The sequence below is a fragment of the Corvus brachyrhynchos genome, unplaced genomic scaffold (genome assembly GCF_000691975.1).
Source record: "Corvus brachyrhynchos isolate BGI_N302 unplaced genomic scaffold, ASM69197v1 scaffold103, whole genome shotgun sequence".
Lineage (NCBI taxonomy): Eukaryota > Metazoa > Chordata > Aves > Passeriformes > Corvidae > Corvus > Corvus brachyrhynchos.
In genome coordinates, this window is record NW_008237436.1 from 629,330 (window position 1) to 644,406 (window position 15,077).

At 36.7% G+C, this 15,077-nt stretch overlaps 1 protein-coding gene across 1 annotated transcript in view; it reads right to left on the reverse strand.

Annotated features, from left to right (window-relative positions):
• Nucleotides 1-512: 512 nt before the first annotated feature.
• Nucleotides 513-15,077, reverse strand: part of COG6 (component of oligomeric golgi complex 6) — a 53,907-nt gene continuing 39,342 nt past the window's right edge. The window contains exons 14-19 of the mRNA XM_008631410.2: nt 11,467-11,598; nt 10,753-10,920; nt 8,714-8,821; nt 7,312-7,365; nt 4,796-4,875; nt 513-1,258 (exon numbers count right to left, since the gene is read on the reverse strand). Of these exons, the coding sequence (XP_008629632.1) occupies nt 1,111-1,258; nt 4,796-4,875; nt 7,312-7,365; nt 8,714-8,821; nt 10,753-10,920; nt 11,467-11,598 (690 nt within the window). The 3' untranslated portion in view covers nt 513-1,110. The remainder of the gene's footprint in view (nt 1,259-4,795; nt 4,876-7,311; nt 7,366-8,713; nt 8,822-10,752; nt 10,921-11,466; nt 11,599-15,077) is intronic.

Here is a 15,077-nt window from a genome sequence, read left to right on the forward strand (position 1 = left end):
GCCCCCCGCCCTTTATTTTCCTCTTTTCCTGGAAGCAGAAGTCTCCTAAATCATAACTCTATATTATCAGGGCTTCTACACAGGGAACCTTCAGCTTGCACCAACGGAGGAGAGAAATGAAAGCTTCACTTATGGCTTTCTATGCATCAGACTGGGACATTGATGCACTCCAGCTCTCCCACATAAATCCCAAGTCATGCAAACCATGGAAATCTCTTGATGGATTATGAACTGAATGAATACTTGTACTGAAGCAGATGGACCTTTTCTGTACATAAAACCAAGCAAAACAAAGATCAGGTACATGTGAGGGAGGAATGGCCATACTGCTGTGCAAACCACTTTGCTAACCTACATTGTTACTGGTCCCAGCCTTAGGAGATCAGCAAATTTCAAGTGATACAAAGATTCCTACTGGAAACAACTGCACTAAACCAAAATCCTTCCAGTAAAACAGAATTATAAAAATAACTTAAAGCATTAAGTTCCAGGTTATGTACAAGCATGTAGTTCAAACAATTATTTTTCTGACAGAAAACACCAGATAATAGATTGCAAAAAAACCATACAAATTCTGCCTCAAAGATTTAATCAACAGGCTTTGCAAGAGCATCAAGTATTCTGAAATGATTTATGAGCTGCAAAAGTGATGCATGAGTCATTCAAAGTGTATCAGTTGTATTAATATTTCAGTTATCAGTGTTTACTGATGGCAGGCTGAGAAAAAGAGTGAGAGAACAGACTATAGAGCAAATAAAAATATTGGTGAGGTCGTAAGAGACACTGGTTAAGCCTGCAGCTGAAAGGATTATGTACAGCAAGGAAAAAAGCTTTTCTCCTTTTTCAAAGAGATTGCACATTGTCAAGGTCCATTTCCATCAGAGAAAAACATTAAAATAATTTTCAATCTATATTCTATTTTCTGACCTATTGAAAGTATTCAAAGACACGGGAAAGACTAGACTTCTGCCAAGCAGATTAAAGAAAACTGCATTCCTACATATTTTAACTATGCAATTACACATCCAAATTCAAAGCAGAAAAATAATTCAATGCAAATACTCAAGAAATACAGAATTATGGATTCTGATAAATCTGGGGTATGCAGGACTATGAAAGGAGTGCCTGAACTTGATGAGGAGATCTGTGTAGGATGGTTTCTGGATCCTTGTATTCATTTGAAGGATCCATCACAGCTGCATATAACTCGCTGTAAGCTCTGCAGACCAGTTCTGTTGACTGTTTTATTATCTGCTCTCTAAAAACCAAACCAAAACAACACAATTTGAAAATTTTAGGGAATATAACTGTACTACATACAAGGAATTAAAGATATACATTAAAAATACACATTAAAAATCAGTCTTAGTTACACTAAAAAGCCTTATACTTCAACTGTGAAAACAGATCAAAGTTTAAAAAAAAAAAGGCTTCTTTCTCTCGTTGTATCACACACAGACAAACTCACATACATGACCTGATACCCAAGACAGGAGCTTCTTTATTTCTACAATCAAGCAAAAAATAATAGAAGGATTTAATTTGTGTACATTAGTTTCCCACCTGCACTCCCCTGTATCTTTTAAAAAACGATAAACTTAGTGATCTACCTTCTACCTCCAGTGGATTCTCACTGTCCTTTGTAAATACACACTTTTTTTTTTTTCTACTAGCAAATATATTCTATTTGCTATATCTTGACAGCACCTGATTCCATAATCAGACAAAAACTAGTGATAGTGGTCAGAGATTTAAAACACAACAATGCTATGAAGTCTGTGTCCTGTTTTTTTTCTGGAGATAAATGAGTAACAATACACACAGACTGAATGCTAAATTTAACTGGAAAGTTTAAAAATTTTTTAAGACAACCTAGTAATTTTATTTTACATTACTCATTGAACCAGTTTAATCATCATGGTGATGGTGTTTACAGTTGCAGATGCATTTTTATCTATTAGAAACAGCAGTTACAACTATTTTACAGCCAAACCCATGCAAGAGGAACTCCAGCAGAAGCTGAGGAAACCAAGGTAACCACAAATCCAGATTCAGCCCTGCTGTAATATGCAGCAGAGAAACAAAGAAAACAAAACTGCATCCACTAAAATCACGGCTGAATTCACAGACTGCTGGGAATTGACAAGTTAAAGAAATTTCAAAGATCAAATACAAAAATCTTTGTCTTTACAGGAAACATTAAGGAACAGAAGATATGAGAAAGCAGATTAGAAGACCAAATCTGCATTTTATTCTGACACACAGTACCCAGTTTTTTCATATACAGCATCAACTGCCAGTATTACTAGGTTATTAGAATACCTGAAAAAAAGACTGCCCTTATAATGGCAAATCCAAACCCACTATTATAAGGGAAATATATTCAGAGTGTTCAGGTAAGAAAACTGTCTCTGACCTCAGCCTGGGATCACTAAGCTAGTGCAACATGATGATTTTTAATGAAAGCATTACACACTGAATTTGTGTAAAACTACTGAACCAAATACATAAATAAAAAAGTTTGTTAAAATATTCAGAGGACTGAACAGCATCACATGTGTTGTTCAATCAAATAATGTCAGTGTCATTAATCAGTACATTAGGATTTCAGTTGCCATAACAACATGATACATTTATCACTAACACAAATGGCAGCACTTGCTAAAAATAGTAATTCCAGCATTCAGTTTCTGTGATCCAACACGAATGAAAAGAGCTTTTCAAGACCAACAACCATATGAATACATAGCTTAAGACTTTTTAAATGAGTGAAGGAATTTGAAAGACAAAAGCATGCACTGGTAACGTTGGAAGGAATGTTCTTCACAATTGCAGAGGTTAAATGATATTGCCAATGAGTATGTAATACACTGGTCCTTTATCAAAAGGATGTGGTCTGATTCTGAGAACCAAAGACCTAATTTCAAGGAATATATCTTCAAAATTGAAAATTCCAACTACTATAGCCAGAGACTAAAATTATAGCACTGGTTAAATGTTTTGCTTCAATTTTGAGAAAATTTTGAATTTTCAAGGCTTATTTACCATCGAAAATATTGACTATCAAGACAGTGATTCTACAAGCATCTCTGTAAATGGGTATTTTAACTTTAGAAGGATTTCTTGGGTTTAAAGCTATGTGTTTGAAGGCTAATGGGTTAACTTATTTATTTATTTTGTTTTAACTGAGCAGAATCTGACCTATAGCACTGATTATAGCAGGTTAATAAACTTCTGCATGTTAACTGAGCTGTAGCAGCTATAGCCATCACCTTCACACAACGCTTCCCTCTTACCTCTCAACTGTCCACTGCTGCAAGATAATATGAATTTGGTTTAAAATGTGCTGAGAGGTTTAAAAAGCTTATCAATGGGATAAAGCTAAGACTGCCTACATCACCTTGGGTCACCTGACAGAAGGAATGATTTAGTTCAAGTAATTTCACAGTGACAGAGTCTTTATGGTAGCATGGCGTCTACCTCTTAAAATTGCCTCTGTGCTAGCAATGAAAAGTTGAGGCTTTCAAAATACCTTTACCGTTATTATGGTTTTTAAATAGACCTACATTCAAAAAATATATCAAGAGCTAAAATAGAGATTTAATGCCTTGACACCGAGAAGCAGAGGCTGTGATGTTTCACTGACATTACTGGTCAAGCTACCCTGTTTGATCTGCACAGAGAGTAGAGCTCCACCACAACAGGGTCAGCTCTGCCAGCTGAGCTGTGGGAATGGTAAATCTGGCAGACACCCCCAAAGCCAGCTGAAAAGCACCAGCATTCCCAGCCATGCTCCACCTGTATGGTGTAACACTAGAAGTCTTTGGATAAGGAGAACCTGAGAAATGAAGGATGAGAACCCGGCAGCTGGACTAGCTGATCACTGTAGGTCCCTTCCAACTGAACTGTTCTATTTGATTCCCAACAGTAATTATTTTTCCCTTGACATATGTCATTTTGTAAATGCAAGATGCTGTAGTACAATCCCACCGAGGAGAAGTGCTAGTAATGAATATACTATTGCATTATGTAACATGCGATGTGCTTGTCTTAGTTTCTGGTATATTCTGTAACCTGCATTCTTTGCAAAAGTGTGAAAAATAATGTCAAGGAGAGTTTTTGATCAGTCCAACATATAATTGTCTAAGTACTACAGAAAATCTTCATGTGGTTCACACTTAATTGGAAAGAAATTTGTGGCACTTTCCCTAGCTTTAGGGTTCAGTTATATCCAAAAAACAAGGTAAGAGATAAATAATAAAGTTCTGACTTTCATACTTCAAAGAAGAAATCTCTTAAAAAAAATATATTAGGTGAAAAGTAAAATAATCTCAGCACAATATTCAATGAGAAAGAATGCCAATATTCTACAGCAGAAGACAACAAAGGTGAAAATTCTAGAACTGACAAAGCAGTGGGGATAAAAGAAATCTTGAGAATTATGTATTTCACCTGTCTTTGACAAGCTCACAAAATAGTTCTAAAACAATATACAACCAAGTTGACAAAAAAATGCTGACACAGCAGAACATGTTCAAAATAGATTAATGTAATTCATTTTGATGGTGCCTCATAAATCAAGAGTAACTACTTCAGAAAGTTACAGAATTACATACTCCTCACTGCTTGTTCAAAAGAGGAGAGTCAGAACAAAACTGAACTGTGACCTAAAGGACAACACAAATATCATCACAGCTGATAACTTGAATTCTCATAATGATTCACTAAAACTTATCATATTCATCTTTGTGAGCATTATTCAGGTATAATAGAAATTCAGAGGTAAGGTACTTACTTCACAGTGGCACTCAGAAGGAAATTCAGCTGGGACATTAACAGACTATCTGGAGCAGACAGATAGCGATCAAACTGAGCCTACGAGAATATGAGATCAACATATTAACACCTTGCTGTTCTGCAAAAATAGGTAAAATCACAAATTTCTGAAAACATTTCTGATTACATTAAAAGACAGAACTTAATAATCCAAAACAAATGTCTGATTTCAGCACCTCTGCCTCCAAAATTTTGTTCCTGACTCTGAGGAATATGAGTGGAGGGCAAATAATGAGAATCCAGCTTTTATAATTATCCATCTAAGCTTCCTATCCAGCTGGTGCAGGTACTTATACATCACTGAAGATCACACTCAGTCTGTTCAATGCAGAGGGAATATAAGACAGCTCTGGAGAGATATCTACTCTGTCCAAGTTAGACATGTTGCCTGATTCTTTTTGCATGTTTCTTTTTACTTTTTGGCAGGGAGTCACTGCTTATGTTAAGAAAAACAAAGAGCAAATCACCCACTTCAGGCTTCTTGAACTGCTTCTAAGAGTACTTCTCCTCTCCCACAGAATATAGTGATAAAACGAGTAGTGCTTTGATTCTAAGAAGAAACATTACTCCTGTCTTCAACAATTGATCAGAAATATTGTGGCTGCCCCATCCCTGGCAGTGTTCAAGGCCAGGCTGGATAGGAGTTTGAGCAACCTGGTCTAGAGGAAAGTGTCCCTGCTCATGGCGGGAAGGCTGGAAGAAGATGGTCCTTAAGGTCCATTCCAACTCAAACCATTCTGTGACTCTGTGGTCAAATGGGCAACTACTGAGAAGATGAAACCAGGTCTTCTCACAGGTGAAAACACAAGGAATATTGAACACATATTACACTAAGGAGCATTTTGATTAGATAATGAGAAGAAAAATTCTCATCAGGAATGTCATCAAACATTGAACAGATTATCCAAAAAAACGGTATAATCTCCATCCTTGGAATTATTCACTAAGACAAGGCCCTAAGTAAGTTTATCCAATGATGGCAACCTTCCTATTCACTCATTCACTAAATGAATATATTCTCAAGCTGGTAAATCCTAAAATCCACATCCCTCCACCATATAAAACATAGGCAAAAATGAATAGTGAAGTCACAGCTCTCACAAATTAACTTTTTTTGGTTTTCTGCCCTTGTTTGGAAAGCAAGGGAGCTTTTGCTGTGAGGGGTATGGACCTAGTAAGCATCGCATTTGCAAGCGCATATGAACAGCTTAAAAGGCTGGGACCTGGAAAACTTTCAAGCATAAATGGGAGGCAGTGAATCTGCCTGCAAGTACTCCCCCTGGTTTAAATCCTGAGAAGCCAATAGATTAGGCTGATAGATTGGATTTATGTGGGTTTGATTTCAGCATACTTGGTTCCATTCTGGTTAAAGTGTGTTCACAGAAGCAGACGTTAAGTAAAGTAATGAACAAAATAAAACAGTTGGATTCTTCTCTTAACTATTCAAGGGAAATTATTATGTACTACTATAGATAACAGACTTGCATATATGTAATTCAAGGAGAAGGTCCCCAAGCTGCAGCCTTTAAATTCATTGTTAATCTACAAGACTATGATAAACAGAAGATATTTTAAATGTAAAATTCCTAAGTTTTAATAAGAACACATGCTGATCTCAGTAAACCACTGAGCGCTCTGTGCCAGAGCTCTGTTCATCCAACCAGCCTGGGAACTGCTGGTTTAAAACCTGAACAGAAAAAAATATGCTACACTACCGTAATTGGGATGCATTCTACATACAAGTTTTTTAAAAACCCTTTTAAAATCCCCTTTTTTTCCATGGGCGTGTACATATACTGCTGTATGAGCAGGCCTTTACAGTTAAACTTTTAGAATAAAGCTAAACTCAGCTAAGCAAGAAGAACGACAGATTATATATTATTGCCTACTGAACTGTGATATTGCTATCTCTATGCAAAATAGCCTTCACACACTCTAAGAAAAAATACCAGCTGATAATTTGCTTTAAAATATATTGTAGCTTTCAACTTAAAAAAACATAACTGTGACATACACCCAGAATTGAACTTCTGAGTAAAACTGAACCATTTGCATAAAATCAAAGCCTTAGGACAAAGATTATAAATGATGGCAGAACCTATATTTCAAAGCATAGAGGCAAAAAAAGAAACTTTGGTGACTAAAACTAATTAGAGCTAAGTATTTGCTTTTAGCAATTTAAGATGACTCATGGGACAGCATTCTTGTAAGTAAAGTTCTGCTTCTCAAGGCTTAGAAACTAATATTCTATTACTACCCCTTCAGAAATAATTTATGTATTTATTACTTCAAGTGGTCAAATTACTACAAATGAAGAAAGTATTCCCAGACATGTAATTCAGCTATTCTTAAAGAGTAGGACAGATTAGATTAATATCTTCTACTACAGATGAGTATCTTCTAATCACATAATTAACAGTATTCTTTACCATGTCACAGCATCACCACCATAATATGAAAGTTAAAAATGCTTACCATTGCAACCTTCAGGGACACGGAATCCATACTTGACAAATTTGAAAGAGGACCCTAAGAATCAGTAATCAAACAGAGGGATAAAAAAAGGTCATACTAGCATACAGAAAAAGATAAATAATAAAGTCTGTAATCAGTTCAGTAGTTACTTTTTATTCGGTCCTGCTACAGGATCTTAAGTGTTTGTAAACTGTATAACCATTTCAGTACTAAAGTGCTGTTAACAGTTCATTTGTATTCTACCACTCCCTCAAATGAAAAGCTGAGAATATGGAATTCTTAATATGTCCTTTCAAATCCTTTTTTTCCTTCTTCACTATTAAATAAAGCCAAAACTAGCCTTCTACAACGTCTAGAATAAAAACTGAACTGCAAACTGGCTACATCCCCTTGGCATTCCAGACTTAAGAGACAACAATGTTGCTCTATCTGTTCTTGGACTGTGAAGAATTCAGACCTGTTTCCCAGTAAGCCTTCTGTGCTGGTATGGCAATACCATGCACAAATGCTGCTTAGACCCCTAGAAAATTCTGCGACATCACCTCTGCAGCCAGGCAGCTGCACAGACAGAAATGAAAATTGCTACATTCCATTAACAACCTGCCCTAGACACTTGAAATTGATTTTAAAACAGGAGATAGGCTCATGAATAGAAAACTAAGTTGAGTTATTAACCAGATTATTTATACATTTATTTATTCATCTTTACACTTAAAAGTCTGTTGAGTTTGGGCACTTTATGCAAAATTATTAGCTGAAGAAACAACATAAAGCTCTCCAACAGAGTTCGCTTCCTCCAGAAAACACTGTTTTTCACTTCTACAAAAGATCACAAAAGGACACAGGCACAGCTGAAGGGAAGAAGGGCTGTATTAACACCTACCACATTGCAACTGTGCTTCACAAGAAAGGGAGAGCATGAGCTCTGAATTCCAGTTTTCAGCTCCTCTAAGAAATCTCAAGTTTTCACTTTGAGAATCTCACTGTCTTGGTACTAGAATAGCTACAGCAACAAGTAAGGACGAAAGAAGAAACTCTCTCAAACTACTACTAAACTCATCTGCCAGTTTTCCACTAAAGAAAAAAGCAGCAATTACCAAATGCATGCAGTTATCTATGGACTCCATGCGGGTGCTACCAGAAGCAATGAAGAAGATGAATGCTGCGTACATACACAGCAGGTCTAGTATGTTCTAGGCACCATGGAAGTGCTGGTATGTACCAGACAAGCAGTACAGGACTGCTGCACACCAACATAGTCCTGGTCCCATGTGAAAAACCAACAGACATTACTGAATCTTTGCTTTCAGAGGGAGCCTAATTTGCAAAAACATTAGTGCCAAAATTCTACTAGTTGGCAAGTGTGTGGTACCCCCTCAACACTTAAATTCTGTAAGCTCACCTGCTCTGGCTTGTGCTGCTGCAGAGCGTTATAAATGTAACTCAGACCAGCTCTCGTTAGCACGTAGGAAGCTTGCTCATTTATGAGTGTATCTAAATGAGCTTCAATCTGAAATGTTAAGCATAAGGTATTTATAAAGAGTGTGTGAGAATATTAAATGTAACGAGTTCTGGGGTTAAAAGGTCTAGAAACACAAGAAGAAAAAAACACAAATAAGGAGAGTGATCAACAAACAAGGAAATATTACAAATATGTACAGCATAATTATTTTATCCATTCACATTTTTCATATTACAAGGAACCAATAATAAAAATGCAGAGAGTTCTTTCAGGTCTGACTAATAAAAGAACCTATTTTTTTTGTATTTGTAAATACAACACCACCAAAAATGAAGATTATAGCCTTGATCTTAAAAATTCCTACATAATTTTATTTTGCTATAATTCTTTGAAAATGTGTGATAAAAATCATTCACCACTTACTGAAAATACTGACAATAACATGGCAGTTTTACAATAAACAGGAGACAGTCTTTTGTAAGGAAAATAAAACAAACTAAATCATACTCAGAATTGATTTTAAATTCAATACTGATAAACATGCATTTGAAAAAAGTTAACTGAAAGAACAATAGACAATGAAATTACAGTTATCCATTTTGTTTTAATTATCTTCATACAAAAAAAGTTGTAAGAGTATTTTACATTCTTAATATAATCTTCACTTTGCAGGAAAACCTAATCCCTTAATCCAGTCACAGCAGCAGCAACCAGTTTTCAGTTTGAGCAGTCTCAGAAAGGCATTTGGGTATATATACACTATTACCTCATTTTTACAGATAACTACCTAACTTTTTTTTTCTTCCAATCCTAAAGAAAAGAAAAAAAAATGCAACATATAAAAGTCTCCTAAAATGTAAGACTTTTTCTGATACATAAAGAGTTCATCTTTTTGCTTCCTATAATTGTTTAGAAGAACACACTTTCCTTTTTAAATCAGGAGGGAAATCTTAATATTTCAATTTGGAGTTTTTAACTCTCTTAGTGAATTCTTTTTCTATGAAAAATGTTTCTCGCAATAAATATGCCATTCTAACTCCACTTGAATAACCTACTTATGTATAATCTTAAAGGGGTTTTTTTCAGTCTGTTCCTGTATTTGTAAAATGTTTGAAGAAAGTAAATGGTATTAAATGTGTAAGCTTCAGCTCTACTGCTTTTCTGAAGAGGAAATCAATTGCAGCATTTCCTATGAAAGGAACTCTGATAATAGAAATTAGAAATACCTCAGACAGTTTGGTGAGGTTGTCTGTTTGTTTCAGAGCTAAAAGGTGCTAGAAATTCTGATTAGGAGCAGAAAGTGAAAAATGGCTCACAGACAATCCTTGCTGATCCCTTAAAATAAGAAGCTGTGACCTTTTTCAAGTCCCCCAGCTCCAAAAGCTCTCCTGAGATACATTGCAGGCATATTCATGAAGTAAAATATAAATGGGAAGTGCCCAAGTTTTTGTAAGTCAACAGTTTCTGAATTTTCACTTCCATTTCAAAATTGTACCACATATGAATTACTAGTCTGGGATGTGAGGGGAAACCAAACAAATGAGAAAAGACAGGCAGAAAGCAGGACTGAAGCTGTAACTTCAACTACACTATATTCTAGTACAAAATAGATGATGATCTAGTGCTAATTATATGATGGAATACAGTCAGCCATTTGACTGAGCTTTCAATTTCCATTTGCTTCTTCTCATAGTTTGCAGATAAATATTAGAATGATTAGGATGATGAAATTGTTCACTGATCTGGGTTTATCTGCAACTGAACGAAACAAACCCAAGTCTTTTAATCATTTTTTGTCTGTTTAAAATGAAAGATGCTATCTGCTTATGGTCTCCAACAAGAAGCCCTCTTATCCCATCTTCCCGATTTTGATAATGTTGGCTTTGGGTTGATTTTAAGATAAATATGTGCACATCACAACTTACAGTGTGCAAAAATCAGTAAAAAGTTCATTTTCTTTCGGGGCTGCTAAAGCTTACCTGAAACTGCAACATTTCTAGACGTTTGTCAGTGAATTCAAAGAGCGCCAAAGTAGTCCTCATCATGTAAAGTGAATTTACCATGAAGGTTGCCATATCAGCTGTGCCCAAATTACTAGCAGACACAGTACACATCTGCAACAACGGATCTAGCACACAAGACAGAACCTAAAATAGCAAACAGAGAAGAGGGAGGAGAGGAAGGAAATCATGTCACACGAGGTTTCTAACCTCATTCTGTCTCTATCACGTATTTATTCCCCAAAGCACAATAAAGAGGAATGAGAGTTCCCAACTGTGAAAGCAGTTTTCTACTGGATTTGTCAGCAGGTGATCACCTACCACAGTGATGGGTAAAGTATAAAAACCTGAGAAGAACAGATTCCAGCCTAGCAGGAGGAAGAATAACCCAGATTAGATAATTGGTAATTGTGCAATCTTGAGGGTGTATTTACTTAATGGAGTAGTAATTGGATAACAGAATTTAGATACTGTGTTAAGAGTAGCACTCCATACTCAACTGTAATTATCCATTTTGTTAGTCACCCTCTTGTTCACATTACAAACTCTGGTTTGATAGAGAGCTCCAAAATGGGACCAGACAAAAAGATTAATGTTCCATCTATCTTTTGTGCACTGAAACTAACTTACACATTCTTTTTTTGCCCCTCTCCCTCCTCTTCACACACATAAAGCAGTCAAACATTCTTGTACCTGCACAAAGTCAGCCTGACGGGCATCCAGTGGAATAACAGATGAGTCATGAGATGCCAGAACCTCCCGTAGCAAGTTAAGTGTCTGATTTAGAGCAGAGCTTGGGCCAAGATCAGGAGGTGGGAGCTCAACCTGAAGAACAAGATTATCTGTTTGTGGGGTTTTTTATTAATTTCATTTACAGCAAACACCATACAGTCTGTTAGCACAAATGCAACCAGCTAATAACAAAATTACAGGCATGCAGAGAAGAACTTTAATCTGACACTGGACAAATCTAGCACATTTCAGACAGTAACTGCCTGCAACTTTCAGCATAACCATCTCATTCAGTGCAAAATAAGCAATTGAACATTGAATTTCTCCTTTCATTCAGACTATGCCTATTTTACCATCTGGAGAGTCCCAAACATTACCGGTTTTGGTACTGGAAAAAAGTACATTTACTAGATTAGGTGCCAAAGAATAGCCACCTTGTTGGCACCACTGAGTTCACTTTGAGCAGGACCTCCTGTAAACACTTCAGAATCTAGTGCATGCAGAGCTCTGGGAAATGAGAGCCTTACTGCAGCAGTTCATGACAAGGCTGCACAGCCCACGATGCTAAGTCTGAGAGCTGTAGTCACAAATGCAACAGTTTTAATCTCCAGCAATCTTGTACTTCAATTGCCAGTAAACAAATGAACTGGACACAAGCTAACTCAAGTAAACCTACATGAACTGCAATGAGACTGCACAAACTGAAATGCAGGCTTATGCCAAAGGTAAGAAGCTGGTAATGTAGATGTTTAAAAAACAAAGGAGGAAATTTTGTGTATATTAGAGAAAAAAAATGTAGTTTCCACATCAAATTATGAAAATTGGATCCTCTGAAATGGACTGAAATTCTATGCTATTTTTAACCCAGGCTCACAAACTCTATTTAGCCCTTTCTTTGTAACAGGCAAATACTCATTAAACACTTTATAAAATGTTTATAGAAAAATCTAGCACTTCTTTTTCCCAACACACATTTCTTAGGTTCCACTCCACGCACAGCTGCATCTTTTTGTCTCCAATGCTGCCTCAAACTGTCTCCCTGTGGCCTCCAAGCCCTTACTACAACCTCAATTCCTTCTGCCAAAAATCTACTTCCCACCTTCCTCTCTTCTGCCCATCCAAGGGCAAAGACAGATGTGGCTGGATCGTGTGGGAGTCAGGAGACCCTCAGCAATACACAGTAAGTTAAGACTTAAAGGCATAATGTCTCCAGAAGGAGGTAGGGAGCAGTAAGTTTGGATGGGACCGGCCCATGTGTCTCAGTCAGGGTACCTGGCCACAGCAGAGCAATGCAGCATGCACTTCTGCAGTGCCCTTAAGACTCCAGCTCAAAAGAAAAGGCAGCAGCTTTGGGTGGCTCCAAGTCATGGGCAACTGTTCCATAGCTTCCCAAATGAGAAATACTGATAAATAGCATAGTAATAAGGATGTCTGAATCTTTAAGATAAAAAAAAATAAAAATCCAAGGGGCACAGGCTGATGGCCAAAGAAACCAAGGAGAGCACAACAAACATATCCAGAGCATAACATTACAGAGCTTCCTGGAAATGAATCTATACCTGATGAACATGCCAGCAAAGAAAGAAAAAAACCCCATCTCTCCCTCTTTGAAACCAGGCCGAACTTTCATACTTCGTGTTTCGAAACATTTGAGATACCATACATGGCCCCGCACTGTAACCAAGACAGATTTAATGAAAACCTTTTTCATCCTTCTGAATATAAAGTGTTCCTCTATTCTCACTTTCCAAGAGAGAGTATACTGAACTCAAGCAACTAAGGGAAAACTAAATCTAATAGGTTCAGAGAAAAGTTGTTCAGCCCATGTGGTCTTGAAAGCATGAAACAAACATTCTAGCGATGAAGTAACAGAAATTCGAAAAGAGGCACTGAGTGCTGATCAGTAGTAAAGTTTACTGGTGTTTACAGCACTGAATGACTTTCTTCTTGTTTCTTGTTATTATTAGGGGTATTGATTGTGTCCTGAACACACTGTTCTCAGACTTGAACTGAACCATGTTCAGGGATATTTTGGGGTTACTTTGAGACTAGAGTTTGATGGAGTTTTTACTTCCAGCACACACACAGATCATGGCAATGACAATTTCAGGCTGCTTTGCACAGAATTTTTGTCTCCTGAAGTAGCTAGTGCTCAGAAGCTCTTAAATTAGCTTCATCTTGCACTTAGTCTGTTCCTTTACAGTCCACTGTCTCCTAGTAAGACCAACGGAAGAAGAAAATACGGCAAGAAAAAAAGATTTAGATCACTAGATTTTATTTGGGTTATTCTGAAATTCCTGACTATTGCAATAGAGACAAAATTATCAGTAAGTGGAACGAGAATCAAAGTAGTGCTATATTAATTTGGAAAATTCAAACTTTTGACACATGAATACAAAGTGAGGGCTTTTTTTTTCAGAATTGGAAAAGAAAATTTAAAAACACACACTTCAAATTTATAGAGGAACCTAGAGACTCCAACTCATGAACAATAATCACTATTCTAATAAAAAAATAATTGATTCCCTGAATGTTTTACATGCACTAAGAGATCATTATAATTGATCCTATTTCCAGAAAAATAGGTTTCAAATACATGCTGAGCTCTACTTTTGAAGTACCTCTTTCAGATGCAAGCTAGACAGCAGCTAACTAAAACATCATTAGGGAAGTTCTGCAGCAGTGAGTTCAACTGCATTAAAACATACTCTATCACAGTATTAAGTATCTAATTGGTTTTAACTACCAGTTCAGTCATACAGAAATGATGTCAAACAGTTCTTCAGCCTTTCAAAAAAACCCAAGAAACTACCCATTTTTAAAATCCAATATATAAAATTGAAATGAATTATGAAATGGATACTGAAAGTTGTACATAAGCTTTAGTACAAAAATCTTTATCTTGTTTTCTGCATAATTATCAGTGGGGAACAGATACTAAGCCAGCAATCTCCCTCCAAACATATAATCTAGAGCAAGTTTCTCTGTCTACGACAGCAAGTAGCTCAAAGGATGTTTTATAGAATTTTACAAACAGCAAAGGAAAACACAGAAAAAACAAAAGGCAGTATCAACAATCAAGAAGCATGTACATGTATGTTGTTTCCCTTTCTCATTTACAAAAAAGGTTACATTTTAAAAAAGGGCAGATTTTCTTCTGAAAATACTGTACAGTCGATCAGAACTTTATATACTATGCTACTTGAACATTAGACAGTTAACAGTTACAATGTTCATGAAGGGAATGGAATACCTCCTACACAAGGAGAGGCTGTGTTCTTCCTGGAGAAGGCTCAGGGGGGCTGTTATAAATATGTGAAGTGAGGGATGAAGACAGAGACAGACTCTTCTCAGTGGTGTCCAGTAACAGGTCAAGAGGCAATGGGCACAGATTAAGGCACAAGAAAACAATTTTAACTGTGAGGTTAGTCAAGCACTGGAGACAGTTGCACAGTGAGGTTTTGGAGTCTCTGTCCTAGGTGGCATTGAAACCCCAGCTGGAGCAAGTCCTGGGCAACCTACTCTAGCTGACACTGTATCATGAGCAAGATGGTTGGACTAGATGGTCTCTA